Source organism: Falco cherrug, unplaced genomic scaffold (genome assembly GCF_023634085.1).
Source record: "Falco cherrug isolate bFalChe1 unplaced genomic scaffold, bFalChe1.pri scaffold_44, whole genome shotgun sequence".
Taxonomy (NCBI): domain Eukaryota; kingdom Metazoa; phylum Chordata; class Aves; order Falconiformes; family Falconidae; genus Falco; species Falco cherrug.
Window position 1 is genome coordinate 353,829 of NW_026599484.1, and position 17,718 is coordinate 371,546.

Consider the following 17,718-nt stretch of genomic DNA (forward strand, 5'->3'; position numbering starts at 1 on the left):
TACGAGGCCCAAAAGAACCCTCCCTTTGTATGGGGCCCACAACAACAAAAGGCTTTTGTAGAGTTGAAACGTGCCTTAATGTCTGCACCTGCCTTGGGACTGCCGGATCCAACCAAAGATTTCCAGCTGTTTGTACATGAAAGGCAACACCTTGCACCGGGCGTGTTAACCCAGAGGATAGGAAGCTGGAAACGACCAGACGGATATTTCTCTAAACAACTGGACACAGTGAGTAAAGGGTGGCCAAACTGCCTGCGAGCAGTGGCCGCAACAGTGATGCTCATACAAGAAGCTCGGAAATTGACTTTGGGAAGAACAATAACAGTCTATGTGCCACACATGGTGATAACTGTCCTAGAACAGAAGGGGGGACACTGGCTGTCCCCCAGCCGAATGATGAAATACCAGGTGGTATTGACTGAACAGGATGATGTGATTCTAAAGACAACTAACCTGGTAAATCCTGCAGTGTTTTTAAGTTCCATACAGGAAGAAGGACGACTGGAACATGATTGCTTGGCTACCATCGAGTATGTTTATTCCAGTCGTGAGGATCTGAAGGATGTGCCATTGGAGAGACCAGACTGGGAACTGTATACTGATGGAAGCAGCTTTATGGAACAAGGAGTCCGATACGCCGGATATGCGGTAACAACAGAGACTACAGTCATAGAAGCAGGAGCATTGGCGGGTACCACATCAGCCCAAAAGGCGGAACTCATCGCTTTAATTCGAGCCTTAGAATTAAGCAACGACAAGAGAGTAAATATCTGGACTGATTCAAAATATGCCTTTGGGGTAGTGCATGTCCATGGAGCTTTGTGGAAAGAGAGGGGGTTATTGTCCTCTCAAGGATCAAACATTAAGCATCAAACAGAAATTTTACGATTATTGCAAGCAGTTCAAAAGCCAGATCAAGTAGCAATCATGCACTGTAAGGCACACCAGACTGGCAATACAAAAATAATAGCTGGGAATAATTTAGTTGATAAAACAGCAAAAAAGGTAGCAAAGAAACAAGCATTGCAAATGGCAATAATTCCTTCTAAAACAGTAACCCTTCCTAGGGAAAAACCGAGATATTCAGAGGAAGATGACAAATTGAGTCAGTTATTAAATGCTAAGAAAAACTTAGCGGGATGGTGGGTAACTCCTAACGGACAAGTAGTAATTCCACCTCCTGTGATGAGAGAGAGAATTCAAATGAGACACCAAGAATGTCACTGGGGAGCAGAAGCCTTAGTAACATCTTTGGGAAAACAAGTAATATCAGTTAAGATGTTTGGAATAGCTAATACGGTAACTGCAAAGTGTGAAGTAAGTTTGAAAACCAATCCAGTGATTAAGAAAAAGGTTCAAATGGGCAGACTGAAATCCGGTACAGAACCTGGAGATTACTGGCAAGTAGATTTTTCAGAGCTGCCTAGACAAAATGGGTACCAGTACATCCTGGTAAGGGTTGATACTTTTACAGGATGGCCAGAAGCCCTTCCCTGTCGCACCACACAAGCAAAAGAGGTTGTGAAGTGGTTGTTACAAGAAATAATTCTGAGATTTGGAGTTCCTATTGGAATTTCCTCTGACAGAGGTCCACACTTTGTTGCTGAAGTAGTCCAAAGTGTTAGCAAAGTATTGGGTATTAATTGGGATTTACATTCATCTTGGAGGCCACAATCTAGTGGGAAAGTGGAAAGGATGAATCAAACATTAAAACGACAAATAAGTAGAATTTGTCAAGAAACCAGTCTAAAGTGGCCTCAGGCACTTCCATTGGCATTATTATGAAACAGGGTACAGCCAAAGACACAGGAGGCATTCCTTTCTCATGAAGTAGAAGACGCAAGGATCTGTGTTCCCAGACACAGGAGAAAGCACTCTAAGCAGCTGGAGTCTGCTCTGTAATTAATTGACCACTGTTAATCACCAGGCAGTGGGGGTGGGGGTGGGGGGTGGGCTCTCAGCTTGCCCTTCCCTCAGCCAGAATTCAGCAGGACCCCTTTTTCTTGCCTGATCAGAGACAGGTCACGCACATACCCCAGAGCCCAAGTGTGATTTGCACATCCCTTCTCCATCGTGACCCCCAAAGCTGCAGTGCTGGGGGGACAGGACACGTGTCTACCCAGTCCTGCCTGCGTGGAATCTCTGGTGTGTCTAATATAGAGGCTGAGCACACGCAGACTTCTCTGGGAACAAAAGGGAGGCGGGTCTGGCCTTCATCCCCCTTCCTGGCCTTGGTTCTTCACACCCCCCAGAGGTACCAAGTACTCTGGGGGCCTTTTCCCCCCACCAGCTCCTCAAATCCCACTGATGTCAGCGCCGGGCTCAGCAGCTTTATTGTGAGGAGGCAGGCACCAAGCTGTGACGTGGTCTCTGCCATTTCCCAATAAACCAACTTGAAATAAAAAAAGAAAAATTATTTAAAAAGAAGAAAACTCGGGGGAAAAAGGGTGGGTTTGTGTGGAGTTTCAACAGGAAAGCCACAAGAAGGGGAGAGAGAAGGCTGAAGAGCCTGGCAGTGCCCAAGGACCACCACCACGCAGCACCCGCAGGGACGGAATTTCTGGGGTGCGCTGAGGCTTAAGAGAGCAGGAGCAGCCTGCGCTGGGCTGGCGAGGCTGTGCTGCTGCGCCCTGTCCCCACGCTCACGCTGCTCTGCCCTGTCCCCACGCTCAGCCTGACCCCGTGGCAGGGGACCTCGGGGTGCACCGCCAGTGTGAGAACACTCGTGGCTGGAAGGGAAGGCTTCTCTCCTTTGCGTATCTTGGAGAAAAAACAGAGGGGATGGCTGTTTGCAGCACAGCAAGCAAGGCGGGGGAGTAAAGGATCTGCTCCCGGCCACAGCAGGGTCCTTCTTCAGTGACCCCAAACACCTGGCTGGCTTGCAAACTTAATAAAAAATTAGTAAATAATAACCCGGAAAATGAAGCAAGAATAAGCTCTTTTCACTACATCACTGTAAATGCATCGACACCCAGAAATACACAAAAGGATACGCGCCAAGAGCCACCCATCAAAGAGAGGCTTCCTTCCATGCTGGGTCTCACTTTCACACTTCTTCCACTCCAACAAACAAAAAAACCCAAACCAAAACAAAAAAAGTAAAAAAGAAAGGAAAAAAAAAATCACCAGTTGATGTACAAACAGAGTCTTCCCTTTTCACAGATTTGTGGGTTCTGCCTGCCCCGATGTGGTCGGTGCGGTGCCCTTGGGAACAAACGGTAGTTGTACAAAACAGTATGACGATTTTCTTACAAACATATGCCTGCAGTGTTTACTGGTTGGGTTTTTGTGTCTGGGGTTTTTTTTAAGTTTCAAAACTAGGTTTTAGGTCACGAATGGCTTGCAACTTTTTTCTACAGTAAATCAGGCATATATTTTTAGTTTTCGTTTTAGGAATGTGTAAGGCATTTTGGTAAGGTGACGGTAAGGTCTAGGTCACAGACTCGTCAGACTGAAGTCCCTTCCTTCAAACTGTCCTCTTCCCCCTGGAGAAGGAAAAGAGAGGTGGGTTACTCAACTGGCTCTCAACCTTATCCTCGTGGCAGCTCAAGCATCAAAGCGTTTCACAGATGGGCCAGGTCCTGCCTTTTGAGAAGGGAGAACCATGGCCACCATCTCCTGTGCTCCCAGAGCTTCCCAAAAGCCACCCAGATGGTTTCTGGCAGCAAGTGCCACCTTGTCTCCGGTTTTCAACCACTGCCTGACACGCGCTTCCCCCTGCCCTCCACCAGCACCAAGGGGAGGGATGGCTGCGGCCACCACAAGTACCGTTTCCTGAAGCTGTTCTTTACACTTCTTCAGTCTCCCTTTGGCCAGTTGGTCCTGGGTAACCTTCAGTCGCTCCTGTAGTTCGCTTGCTGCCTGGCCCCGGTTCTTTCTTTTTTTTTTTTTTCCTAGTTTTTCCTACATGGGAGTCAAAAGAAGGCGTCTGCCTGAGTCTCCCTTGGCCGTCTGGCGACACTCCCCCCTCCAAAACATCTCGGGTCACCTCAGGTCTCCACTGAGCTGCCTCGGCGGCCACAAGCCAGCGATGCGCCACTGCTCCAGCGGCGTGCTCAGAGGCTCTACCTGGGAGGTGTCCTTTAAACACCCCTAAAAACCCCAAATCCAGCCACACCCCGGTGACAATAACAAAGCCACAAGCTCTACCTCCTGCACCAAGGGCTTCAGAGTCGAGAGGGAGCACCCACGTCCTCGTGAGCACCCGCTGGCAGGGGCCACTGGGTTTCCTCTCTCACCTGAGGCTACCACCCAGCACGGTGCACCACCTAGGCTTCCCCCCCCACCCTCACACCCGGCGGGAGCAGGTTTGCAGGCGCTTGCCTGACCTGCAGCTGCTCCATCTGCCTCTCCAAGGCCGCCACTTTCATCTCCCAGCTCTTCCTCAGCTGCTCCTCTTGCCGCAGCACCTCTGACTTCTCAGACAGCTCGTTCATCAGCTTGCCGCACCACTCCTGTAACCTGGCCACCTCAGCGTTTTGCCTGCACCAACAGAAGCAGCGTTATTCCAGCCCGCAGGCCAGTCAAGCATCCCTGGCGTTACCCAGGGGGAACACATCCTCCTGTGGGCCTGGTAACAGGGCTTGAAACATCTCAGCGGTTGTGTTGGCCTGTTTCTCGGACACGCCTGGTCCTTCAGGGATGGGGTGGAAGGAGCCGATACATCAATTTCAAAAGCTCCGTTTCCATCACAGGAGACATTTCTTTCTCATGAAGTAGAAGACGCAAGGATCTGTGTTCCCAGACACAGGAGAAAGCACTCTAAGCAGCTGGCGTCTGCTCTGTAATTAACTGACCACTGTTAATCACCAGCCATTTCAGACTTTCTACAAAAAGGAGCGCCAAATTCTTCTCCCTAGCTCCTGGTTGTTCTGTATGCACCAGGCAGGTCTCGGTTCTTGCAGCACCGCTCCCATCAAAGAGCCAGCGACATTTCTTCTGAAGTTGGTGAGCACAAGCTCTCCGAAGTGTGGAGCAATGCTGCAGTGCCTTCTGGTCCCCTCTGCCCCCTCCGCTAGCATCAGCACAGGTGACTCCAAAGCAGAGAGGGCTTCCCCTGCCCTTCCACTTGGGAAAAGCATCCTTGTTTCCCCTGCCAGGCCCACAGAAGCCATTTGGCAATCTCTTCCTCACTCCCTCCTCTACCTCCAGCTAGCTGGGGCGTCTGTAGAAGCACCCTCCAGAAAGGGGGTGGCCAATCATGATGGACAGCCCCCCCCAGGGCTTGCCAGAGGGCGGCCCCAGGCTCTGCCCCCACCCCCACCCCTAGTCTTACTTGCTCTCCATCTGACTTCTGATCTGGCAGAAGGCATCGCTCAGGATGGAGTTCTCCTGCTGCAGGCGAGCCAGCTGCGTGTCGGGGCCATTCTCCAGCTGCTCCTGCAGGGTGCGGATCTAGGGAGAGACCAACAGGGGTTGATGCCGCTGCTGCCAGCCCCTCAGCTCTCCCCTGAGGAGCCCACTCCATGGGCAAGAGGGACTGGCAAGGAAGCCACAGCGAGGTGTCTGCTGCTGCTGACAGCCCCTGCGGCTGCTGCATCCCGTGAGGATGCTCCCACATCCCTCTTCTAGCGTGAGCACCACGGCTCAGGAGCACTGCGGGGCTCTCGCCCCTCCCCGAGGCTCTGGCCCCCTCGCCCACCTCGGTCTTCTCCAAAAGACCAGGCAGCTGCCACCGAGGGCCAGCCGGCAGCCAGCGGAGGAAGCTGCAGAGCACCGCGTGGGGCTCACCTTGCCCTGCAGCTGCTGCGTTTCGCTGACATGGTCCTGGTAGCTGGCCTGCACGCGTGCCTGCACCGCTGCCATCTCCTGCTCGCGGGCCAGCAGCTGCTCCTTCAGCTTGCCCTCCACGGCCGTCGCCTTGGCCCGCTCGGCCGCCAGCTCCTTCGAGGAGAGAAGCCACCCGGTCAGTTTCAGCGCAGGAACTCCCCTGCTTTAAGGGGACTCGAAACAAGTGGCCTCCTGGCTCAGAAGACTTTAAGAAGTGTAACCCTTTCGGCGCTGCCCCCAGGCCCAGCTACACCCTTCCGCACTTACATTTCCTCCTGCATTAAGCTTTGGGCTCAGTGGCCACTGAATGCCACTGTTGTTCCACACTGGGCCAGCTAAGAGACAGGAGTGACAGCCTGGAATTTTATTCCCCTCCCCGGCCCCAGGATCAATATCATCACATCAAGTTTGGGGCAAAGCAGGAAAACAAAAAAAAGAAAACACCCCCACAAACCAAACACACCCCCCCTCCGCCCCCTGCCAAGGCAGGGGTGCTCTCTTGGCCGGCTGGGTGATGCCGTGCCGCTGCCCTGGGCTGCCTGCACAGGCCGGGGCTTAGCACAGCACTCAGTGCACAGGGTGGCTTCGCCCTCTCCTCTCCTGCCTGCAGGCAGATGGACCTGCTGCAGCAGGGTCCTGGCGGCTGCGGGGCAGGAGGTGCTGAGCACGACGCGCCGGGGGTCCCTTCTGACTTCAACACCCAACGAGAGGTGGAGGCAAGGGGCTGAGCCAGGCAAGGGGGCTGTAAAGAGCACCAGGCTCCTTAAAAAGGGACTGATCAACACCTTCTCAGCTCAGGGGCTCTGCCAAGAGATGAGAAGGGCTTTACTGTCCTCCGGAAAGCAGCAGAAAGCTGCAGTCTCTTACGGGCACGGCTTTAGCCCCCTCCAGCTGCGGCTGCCCAACAGGGCACGTGCCTCCCCGGGCTGGATCAGGCCCAGGAGAGGAGCTCAGGTGGGCATCTCCTCCCCTTTTGGGGGAGAAAACAGCAAATGGATGAAGGGCCCAGAGAACCCCTGGGCTTCACCTCCAAGGGCGGGTAAGACGCGGGGACAGGGAGGCACACGGCGAGCCGTGAGGCGCAGAGCCCGTGCCAGGGGTGCCGGGAGGGCTGCGCGGCACTTACCTGGCTCAGCTCCTCCACCTTGTTTCTGGCAGCGGCTGCAGCCTCCTGCTTGGTGGCGAGCTGCTTCTCCTTCTCCTCCAGCTGGCGTTTCAGGACAGTGACAGGGTCACCCTTCTGCTTGGCCTGCCGGCGCAGGGTGGCACATCAGCGGGGACCACCACCTCCGCATCCAACCCCTCCACCCCACACGCACAGGGTCCTGCCCTCTGCCCCAGGGAAAATTCAGCTCCTGTCCCTAAGGCTGCCCCTCGGGGGACAGCCTGCCCGAAAACGGGCTGCCTTCACCCCTCCGCACCCCCGGAGGCTTGGCCCAGCCCTGGTGGACGCGACGCTGCTGGCAGCCCTACCGCGTGCCAGGTGTCCTGGACGATGCCCGCTTTCTCCGTCAGGATCTCGATGAGCCGCTGGGCCTCCCCCTCGCCGAACACCGTGCTGCTGACCGTGGACACGAGCGTCTTGTAGGGCAGGTAGAGGGGCCCATCCGAGTCCGCAGGTGCTGGGGAGGAGAGAGGAGGGGTTGGGAGCGCTCGAGCCAACGGCAGGGCTGAGTAGCATCGCCTCAGTTGACTTCAACCCCATAACTGCCATTTCACGCCAGCAACCGCCCAGATGTCCACAGCCAAGTTTGATACCTCTCTAACTGAAAGCAACGTGACGAGCGCTGGGGACGGCGCTCACCACAGACAAGCGTTCCCTGAGCCAGCTGCCACCTCTGCCTGGCTCTGCTACTGCTCCTGCCGCCCTGCCACCGCCCTCCATCACACTGATCGATTCCAGACGGAGCTGGGCACGCTTTGCTAAAGCCAGGGAGCAGAGACGTGGTGGGCATCAGAAGCTGGGCTCCATTGTGACACAGCCTCGCTGGGGGACTGTCGCTCCACGCAGCGGTGCCAGTGATGCAGAGCAGCAAGGTCGTCTCCTGCCTTTCACCAGGCAGGTTCGTTCCAGCTCTTTGCTAAGGGAACGAGATGACTCCAGCCCTTCTCCGATCCCTCTGCCGGCTTACCCGACGGGGATATATGCAGAGGAACTTGGCCTTACCTGGCTCGCTCTTCTTCTTGGATGCAGCCACCTTCTTGACAGGTCCATTATGCTTCTGCTCCTCATGGGCTGGAAGAACATTGCTTTTCTTTAGGGTGACAGAGCTGACCACTGGAGCACTTTGGTGCGCCTCTGGGACCTGTCCATTAGGTTTCTCTTGATTTTTCTTTCCTTTTCCTTTTTTCTCAACAGCTTCCTCTTTCTTCTTTTTCTCTTTTTCCTTCTGCTGAGTCTTCTTAAGCCCTTTGCCTTGCTTGGCCAAGGCTTCCTCAGAAGGACGGAGGACCTTCTCCATGAAGGTGAACACCAGGAAGATCCCGATGGCTGATACCACCATCAGACCTCCAAAGAGCACAAGATTCAGCATCTGAGGGTCATAGACATCCATCCTGCCTTATTCTTCTGTGCCTGCAAGACACCACAACAACAGTTAGTGGGGAAAACAAAGAGGCGCAACAGCCTCTCTGTGAGCAGCGAGTTTCCCATGTCCATCTGTGTTGTGTGGGCAACCTGCTGACACCCCCCGCCCCCTCCCAGGTTTGCGCTCCTCCGCTGCGCTGCCTGCGCACGGTGCTCCAGCCACACCGCAGGGGCTGCTTGCGCTGGCTGCAGCAAGCTCCAGAAGAACCAAAGAGGGGGAAGAAAAAACCAGGGATGCAATCAGAGACAGCCACGAGCAAAGTGCCCATGCCTTGTCCAATGGGACGCTTTTGCACGACCCTGGGCAATCCCTGCAGCCCTGCGGCAGTAAGAGAGCCCGTTTCCAGACTGCCTGGTGCAGTTTGGCCAAGACCTGGGCTCTCCCTGGGCCACCTGGCCTTATCTCTGCGCCCAGGCGCAGGTGGAAGTGCATCCAGGGTCTCAGCTCTGGAATAGAACACCCCCCTGGAAGGGGAAAGCATGCACGGGAGAGCTTTCCCCAGCTTTGCAGCAGCCCTGGCCGCCTCCCTTTGCCACCCGCACCCTGCGGCACTGCTGGCCTCTGCCCAGCCTGGCAGGGAGGACACGCAGTGACCACATCCCACTGGGTCGCTGCTCCCAGCCTCCAGTGACGAGAACCACCCCAGCAATGATGCTACAGACGCCACACAGAGAACCAAGACGCTACCATCTCCTTGCAACGCAAACACCAGGAAAAGGCCTAAGTTCAAGCCAAAAAAAAGCAAAAGCATGGTCATTAACCATCTCATCTCCCCAGCAGATGCCCACAGGAAGAAACGAAACTTGCAAAGGGAGCACTGGATGTGGTGCTTCTCTTTCCACCTCTGCTGTTAACTGGCGGGCATCCGTTCCCACCCTCCTCTCCACGCTCAGGTTCTCCACCCGTAACACACGGAGCCGCAAGGGAGACTGTACTGCCTGGTCTGAGACCTGGCAGGCAGGGTGCAGCCCCGCGCGGAGGAAGATGCTGCTGCCTCCACTCTTCTTAATCGCTAACCGAACCCCGTCCCGAGTCTGGAAGCCAGGCTCTTCCCCGCTGTCCCACTCGTGCGTTTCCCCCATGGGCACCACCTCCACGTGGCTCACACCACCCACCCACCCACCCCCCCACCCCCCCGATGCTGCAGCCAGGCAGTTCATCTGCGCAGGGGCACTCCCCAGGAGGTGCCAGGCTGCGCTTTCTCGTGATCAGTGCATCAAGCCCTCAGCTATCAGAAGTTCCCATCCCCGCCCTTAACTGTCAACATCATTGAATTTCCTCTTTAAGAGGTTGTGGGCTGGGGACGGAGGGAGTGGCTGGAAAGGGAGGAGGCAAAAATAAGAATAAAACTAAGGAGATCAGCATCTTTTCAAAACCTCAGTGCTCACAGGGAGCGACCTCAGAGCCTTTCCCTTTCTCACAGCCGACAGCGGCGAACTCACTCCCAGCCGAATCCGCACTGGTGCAGCGAGGGGGTGACAGGGCAATGAAAACGTCGCCTCCAACCCCCAGGGGGGTTGTTGAGGGCTGTTTCAACCAGCAGCCCAGCTCTCCCTGCCCGCCTCACCAAGCATCCCAGACAAAGCAGCAGAGAGCCGGCAGGTGGGCAGGCTGCCAACGCCAGCTGGAACCAGCCTGCCCCCGGCAGGACCAACTTTCTACACCAGGGCACCGCGCGAGATCCCAGCTGATACTACAGGCATCGCTATCCCGGCCCGTCCCAGTCGTTTGGGATTTCAGCGGCCTCAGCCGGCTCCATCCCAGCACAGCTGGTGCCAGCCCCCTCCCTCCTGACAATGCAGCATCACTTTGGGATGGTCCCCATCGGGACAGAGGGATTACTCCTAACCTGCAGGGTGAAAAGGGATGGATTTCCTCTTCCTGGCAGGAAACAGAAACGAGGGTCCAGAGAACATGTACCCACGTCCTTCTGCTGGCTTTAGGGCCAGACCACTGTGCCCCGGAGCTGACCGGGGCGGAGCTGAGCGCCCTGCATTCCTCACCTGGCAACCCCAACAATGCGCTGGTACCAACAGAGCTGCTGACCTCACAGTGCCACCGCGTCAGACTTAGATCAAAATTCGCCACTCCAGCTTAGGGCAAGGGCATCACTGACTGCTGGCAAATGCTCTCCAGCCCCGTCAGCTGCTCCCGCCACCTCCCAAAGCAGCTGGATGCTGGATTGGCCTTTGGGTTTTGGTTGTGGATGGCTGGGTTTTTTGAGATACTAGTGAGAGATGAGAACTTCACAAGTGAAATGCCCTGTGATGCAGCTCAAGTGAGCTCTGGCTAAAACTTACACCGTCTGACTGAATTTTAGAGGCACTAGAACTGTGCGCAGGACAAGAGCAGGTTTTGCAGTGTCTGTGACACCACAGCTGTGCCATGCAGAGCAGCACATCTGCACCATACAGGCTAGAAACCATTAGCTTCCTTCTAGAGCTGCTGCTGTGGCAGAGGACGTTCAAGCCTGTGTCTGTTGAAAGACACGATCTCAAACACCCTGTGCAACAGTAGGAATTAACAATGCGCTTGATCTAGAGATGTGGTTGTCATTACTCATTTCAAAAGGCATTGCATCTCCACGTGGAGAAGCAAAGCTCTGTTCAGCCTGTCAGACACCGTTAACCAAGGAGTAAACATCTTGCTGCAGCATTCAGAGATTTCATGCTCAGTCGGCCTGGCTTGTAGCCAGAGAGCGCCGACCCCCTTCAGTTCCTCCTGCTGCACTGGGCCAAAATCTTGCAGCCTGCAAGACAGACAGGATCGTTGTGCAGCAGTGCCAGCCTTCACACGACAGCTGGCCAGTGGACTGCAACTAGCCAGGGAGGCTGTGCTGCACAGGTGGAAGTTAAAAAAAAAAAAAAAAAAAAAAAAAGAAAGAAAGAAATCCTGAAGAAATTCAGCTTTTCTCCACACCAGACGGCTTGGGTTGGGCTCCCTGATCTCCAAAAAAAGAATCCATTGTTGATTCCTTGGAGCAGCAAAGCCTTTCTGGTCTCTACAGCCCAGATGCTCACTCTGATTCTTTCACCCACCTCTCCAGAGCCAGCGGGAGCTGAGTCAGCCATTGGAGCCTGCCTGCGTGTAGCTTCCTCACCCGCCATACCCAGGGTAGCCCTAGAAAGGAGAGGTGCGCTCCTGAGAGAGCCTGCAGCGAAAAGGGGAACAGTCTGAGCACGGATGGAGTGAAAACGTTCTCCCCGGTATTTCTGCATTGCTATTTGGCGTGTAGCCAGATGTCTGCTCTGACACACGTCAGAGAAAACCATCCAAATGCCTAAGCTAAGGCAGGGCTTACCTGCTTGGTGACCCGATTGCCTCTTCTAATGTTACTACCAAGTACATTTGATTGATTACTAGCATGCTGGAATACCTTCATTAGTATGGATGGAAACGGAGCTTTTGAAATTGATGTATCGGCTCCTTCCACCCCATCCCTGAAGGACCAGGCGTGTCCGAGAAACAGGCCAACACAACCGCTGAGATGTTTCAAGCCCTGTTACCAGGCCCACCAGGAGGATGTGTTCCCCCTGGGTAATGCCAGGGATGCTTGACTGGCCTGCGGGCTGGAATAACGCTGCTTCTGTTGGTGCAGGCAAAACGCTGAGGTGGCCAGGTTACAGGAGTGGTGCGGCAAGCTGATGAACGAGCTGTCTGAGAAGTCAGAGGTGCTGCGGCAAGAGGAGCAGCTGAGGAAGAGCTGGGAGATGAAAGTGGCGGCCTTGGAGAGGCAGATGGAGCAGCTGCAGGTCAGGCAAGCGCCTGCAAACCTGCTCCCCTCAGGGAGATGGGGCGGGTGGCTGAATTGTGTGGGATCCATGGGGTTGGCCATGGGGAGAGCTCGGGGGGGAGATGAACGTCTGCATTTGGAAAGCGAGCTGCCTGGTGGACCTCTTCATCGCCTCCTGCCCCCTGTCAGTTTGCCACATGCAACGAACTCTTCTTGCACATCCCCGGCAAAGCCCAGGGGGCACGCTGCCCTGGTGGGAGCCGTTCTCGCTAGAGGTTGTACAAGTTTAATATTTTAACTGAAGGAACAATGAGGTACTTACACGGCAGACAACAACTAAATTCTTCTACTCTCCCCTTTCTGTAATAGTTAGTTTCAGAGTAGCTGTCGCCGTAATCTCTGAGAAAATATAGAATCTTTCTTACCGAGAGAGTTGCCTGTGTCTGAACCGCGTCTTTTCCTGGAGAAAGATTTTACAGATGAATCTGTCTGTCCTACAGATTCATTCACAGGCTCAGCTCCTGAAGTGAATTGTCTCTCTTCTGTCTCCGCTGTCCTGGATTCACTTTTAACACTAGTATTCTCCTTAAAAAAAACACACAACACAACAACAAAAGAAATAAAACCAAAGATCACTCAATGTTATCTTGTAATAAAACTAATATAAAACCAATAAAACAAAATAAAGGCTATTCTTCTCCACTCCAAAAGGGCATCCAACAGGTGTTGAACACTGCCTAGACAGTTGACATAGTAAGCGTTTTTAACTCAGAATTAAGGTTGCTAAATTGAAACAACCTCTTGCAAAATATCATATTAAGCAAAATATGAGATCAGAAAACTAGAATACACAAAGTCAGGGTACATGTCCCCACAGTCTGAGCTTTGCCCTCAGTTATTAAACTAGCTAGAAGAAATAAGCTAGAAGAAATACAGGTGCGCTCCTTGTTACCAGCACGTGTAATAATGACGACAGATCTAGCTCAAACAACTTCGCAGAGCTGTGTGATGCAGAACCACATGGAAACCACACGTTTCTGGTTGGGAATCTCACCCCACCCCATCCAGTCATTAAGACCTTAAGTTATAATGTGTTGCTTGCTTTTTAGAGCCCTCTGCTGCTGCTCTGCATGTGTTTTGCAGGCAGCCATTGGGCAGACGGGTACATTTCCATGATCATGTGGCAAAAATCTGTAGCTTAAAAAAAAAAAAAAAAAAAAAAAAAAAAGAGAGAGAGAAAAGGGCCAAACAACCAAGTTCTGTTTCTATTTCACTGAGGCAGTACAGGCCCAAAGTTAAGCACCTGGAATTTAGCTTTAGACAGAAAAATTTTCTCAGTATCACCTGTTCTAGAATATTCGTCTCCTCTGCAAATATCTTATCCATCAATGACCTAAAGATGAATGACTGCTCAGAGTCTGCAATGTTTCCTTCTGTTAAGAGGAAAAAAGCTTTTGAAAACCATTATGTGTGAGTTTACAGAAGACAAGAGGTCACACTTGGTAATAAGACAGTCTTTCCAAAAATCACGCTCGCCACCTTGAGTCTGTCATTACTCAATGCTGAGTATATAACCTGCTATGTGTATACATATCAATAGAAACACACGTACATTCCTTGACAAAGTTGTATAATATCATTCAAAAAGACCTGTGCAAATACAGTAATGGAGTACTCCAGGGAGAACTAGTTCCCTCCAACACACCTCCTGCACTTGCTGGACACCCACTTGACTCTTTTTTCCATCTTTGAAATGCGCTGTCTGGATGTACTGCTTCAGTACTATTAACAAGGCCACGTGAAAAACACGTGGCTAGCAGTGCCTTTTGTCTGATGTCCGAACCACAACTCCTTCCCAGGCACAAAAACAAAGGCGGCAGGCAGGCTGTAGGTCACTACCTACACCAGCTAGAATCCAAGTCTCACGAGTGATGATGACCTCTTTATTCCTGGTGACATTTACATAATAATAAATTTCCAGGAAAATTAGTGAGCAGCCTTAATCAAGCAGTGAGAGAAGGGAAGATTTCTCAAGTAAGCGTTCTAAACTGGATATTCCAGCGAACAACTGCTCTAGAAACAATTTTAAATAATGAGATTTGCAGAAAGAAGAGAATAATGAAGAGCAATACCAGGTGGGGGATGTAAAAACCAAATTGCAGTGTTTGATAAAGAAAAAACAAGTAACATGCATATTGGGATAACCATTATCAAGAAACTGTTACTAGCCGACGTGGTGAAAGAAGTCTAGACACTCTAACTAGCAGTTCTGCAAAGGACCTGGGGGTGCTGCAGTGCCCAGTAAGGCTAATGACACCTTGGGCTACACCAGGACGAGCGTGGCCAGCAAACTGGGGAAATTTCATTCCCCCTCACTGGTGAACCTGTACTTCCAATGCTGTGTCCAATTTTAACCCTTACAGCTGCGTGTGTGGAAACTGAAGAGCAGTCACACTGCACAGCACCCCTTTCAGATTCCTTTTTATCACTGTGTTTATAGAATCTTACACACCAACTCTTCAGTAATCTAATGTAATAGGTAATAATACCATTTTCATCCTAACAGCATCAGCCTAGCCCACACAAGTCTGGTTCCCAAGCTATCCCTTTTTTTTATTGTTTGGTCTTTTAAGCGAACATGTTTCTGACCACGGATTCACCGCACCTGTGGACAGACCCTCCACTCAGGTCTGATACTTCTGCAGCTTCAGAGTCCGAAACATTGTTTGGCGGAGAATCAAAGCTACCAAAGCTGACAGACGTGAAAGTTTTGCCTTTTCACCTCAGTTACTGAAAAACGCCAAAACTGCTTCATCTCACTCACTACTTACACGACTTACGAGACACTGACTGGACTATACCTATACCCAGCTGGAACCATGATGGGAAGCTGAGGTACTAAAACTAGCAACTCGCATGAACGGGGTTTGCTGGATTCACCTTCCCCAAAGAAAGCAAGCGTTTCAGCCTTCACATAGGTATGCGGCCAAGGAGACTGAACGAAATAGAGGCAAATTCCTCTTGATCAAGCATTACAGACATGTTCTATTTCCACTTTAAGAAGCAAATAAAACATTTCTTAGGAGTAGGAGTGGAATAAAATATGCCCATTAAAGGCCAAAGCCTGTAAAAGTCTAGGACAGAAATTCACTGAGGCTGAGAGGGCAACACTGGATCTGAACTGTTGAATGTACTAACTCTTTTCATGTAAAGAACTGCTCTTTAATTTGCTGTCTTTTAGGAAATCGGGAAAGCAGAATAAAGCAGGTTTCTACTAAACTGTTACTTCTATGAGGAAGACAGTTCAAGGCTCAGTGCTGGTCACAAGAGTAATTAAATGCTGGGAAATACCTGAACGAAACAGAAAACAAAACAGCAAACATCTTTGTGTCACTGTAAAAATGTTCTCTTCATTTCAGAAGAGGATGTACTAGAACAAGTTGAGAACAATTCCAATGCTAACCAGAGGTGCAGAGCAGCTGCCACGCAGAGGAAGCTACAGCAGGGCTGTACAGTCAGGAAAGGCGACTACTGAGGCGGCTGTGATAAGCGATGCGGAAAGTCACAAGTGACATGCAGTAAGCAGCCAGGGATGACAGCTGAATGTCCCTTCTGAGACGGAAATGGGGAAGCATCACATGAAACTACTAACAGCCACGCACAAAAGGAAGCTCTTCGTGCAGGAATAGCCCGTGAGCAAAGTACCAGCTTGGTCAAAAGGTCCCGTAGGCTAAAACCGACAGTTTCAAGGGCTGACTTCAGTCCACAGAGCAGAAACCCAAGATGAAGTACACAGCATCATCGCAAGTCCTCGGGCTGAAAGTAGCTGGAAAGTATAAGCAGGAATGCCCTGCTCTGTTTGCGGGCCTTGTTCTTGCTCTTCCCTACACATCAGATTACAGCTGTTGTTTTGAGACTTGACACTGGGCAAGACAAACCTTTGATCTGACCCAGCAGAGCTGTTCTGATGCTCTTGTACGAACAGTGGAGGAATTTGCTCCCCCTCTGCTCGTATAGAGAGGAACAGAGCGGTCTTCTGTGCACGCCCACTATTCTGTCACAAGCTTGCTCTAAAACACATGGTACCAACAGCCGCTGAAAGCCTGAGTGCTTCCAGACTCAGGGATGAGGAAGAAAACTGTGCTGGAGCCTGATGTGAGGAGTACAGGCACAGAAGCCTCCTCTGGAGAGTTCGGCACCTGCCATGACCGCAGGCTCTGGACAAGCAGGGTGTTAAGTTAACCTTCCCTCTCCTGAGTTTGGGAGGAGGAGACTAGTTAAAGAGTAGTTCTAACAGAAAGAGGGAATCTGTCAAACAAAACGCTGAACAGTCCCTGAATTGCTTTTCAATTGCTCAAAAAATGAGGCCAGTTATTTAACCAGTTACGGTCCAGGACCAACATCAGGATTCTCACAAATATACAAAACCTCCCTCCCAAACAACTACGTGGTTCATGCGCTTAATTCCCCCAGTTCTTGACAAGGAATTTCAGGTCATGGACTCCAAAGGCCTTCAACAAGGGACAACCTATCATTCTAAAAATGCAGTCCAAAAATTCTCGAAACTGACAACATTTAAAGTGCGGTCAACGCTTAATATATTGAGTGGGCACCAATTAAGGAGTACTGCCAACTCTATGCACTAGCACAGGGATGTGCTCTTCCCTACACAGTACGGAGCAGAACAGTCTAGTCTAGGCTTGAGCTATGCAGAGGCTTGATCAGAATACACATCCCTTTCTAGAAAGATACCCAAGAGGAAGATGACTAATCTTTATAACGCTGGCTGAAAGCAACAACGGGAGGTTTGCACCAGCTGATGATTTCCGATCTAGAAACTTCAGTGAAGGCATCAAGCTACCGACAGAACAATAAGACAGTAGCTTCAATGCATACACAAAAATGAGATTTTGAGTGCCTACATGCAAGGTAGGTCTCATGCAGCAGAAACAGATGCAGTCAATCTCCTGAGCTTACTTTGTTTTCAAAACAAAAGCAAAAAAAAGCAGAGCATGCATTTGCTGCCTTAACAGAGTAACATCTAGAATGCCCCTCACTCCTCATGAGACTTACAACTTTACCTACAGGGAAGACCAGCTCCAGGTAGACTGAAGTACAATTACAACTTGTTGTACACCACAAAGTATAAACCAATGAAGATGCTTTATACCATTCAAATGTCAAAAGACTATACTTTCCACTGAAAACAGAACTTAATAACTATTTATCAGAAACAATCTAAGCGTTTATCTAAATTTAAGCAAAAATCTGCCTCCAGTGGCAATTCTCAAAATACTCTTCTTTGTTGGAGATTAAAAGACGGTATGTTACAACCCAAAAAAGCATCCACTTCATCACCACGAATACACCTGCACTACACATGTTTCCCATGCAAATGAACACCCTAACTTGGCCAACAGGCTGACACATGTCATGCTCATTAACATGGGATACTTTTTCATTCCGTCTTCTTTTTGTATCTTGCTTTACCAAGCAAACCCTTCACTGTCCATTAACAGCTTAATTAAAGAAGCCTTCGGTTCTTAAGCAGGCAAGAATATTGAAAAGCTATCGGTCCAGACCCTAGCATTACTATCAAATATAGTTAGCTCAAGAAAGATGTTGGTT

General features: G+C 51.2%; 1 protein-coding gene across 1 annotated transcript; it reads right to left on the reverse strand.

Annotated features, from left to right (window-relative positions):
- Positions 1–3,302: 3,302 nt before the first annotated feature.
- LOC106631276 (ribosome-binding protein 1-like) lies at positions 3,303–11,728 on the reverse strand. Its single transcript, XM_055700538.1, has 9 exons — positions 11,396–11,728; positions 7,937–8,344; positions 7,243–7,391; positions 6,896–7,018; positions 5,731–5,883; positions 5,276–5,394; positions 4,329–4,482; positions 3,769–3,903; positions 3,303–3,485 (listed from the first exon to the last, which is right to left on the reverse strand). Exons 2-9 carry the CDS (start codon positions 8,322–8,324, stop codon positions 3,447–3,449), a joined length of 1,260 nt encoding a protein of 419 aa, XP_055556513.1. The 5' UTR covers positions 8,325–8,344; positions 11,396–11,728; the 3' UTR covers positions 3,303–3,446.
- Between the last annotated feature and the right edge of the window lie 5,990 nt (positions 11,729–17,718).

Bases quoted from the DNA above. Each gene is read 5' to 3' on its own strand.
- LOC106631276 (XM_055700538.1), bottom strand. From the start codon at position 8,324: ATGGATGTCTATGACCCTCAGATGCTGAATCTTGTGCTCTTTGGAGGT. The intron at 5,395-5,730 runs GTGAGCCCCACG...GTCTCTCCCTAG, and splicing joins CGCAGCAGCTGCAGGGCAAG to ATCCGCACCCTGCAGGAGCA. The intron at 3,486-3,768 runs GTACTTGTGGTG...TTCCTTCTCCAG, and splicing joins AAGAACAGCTTCAGGAAACG to GGGGAAGAGGACAGTTTGAA.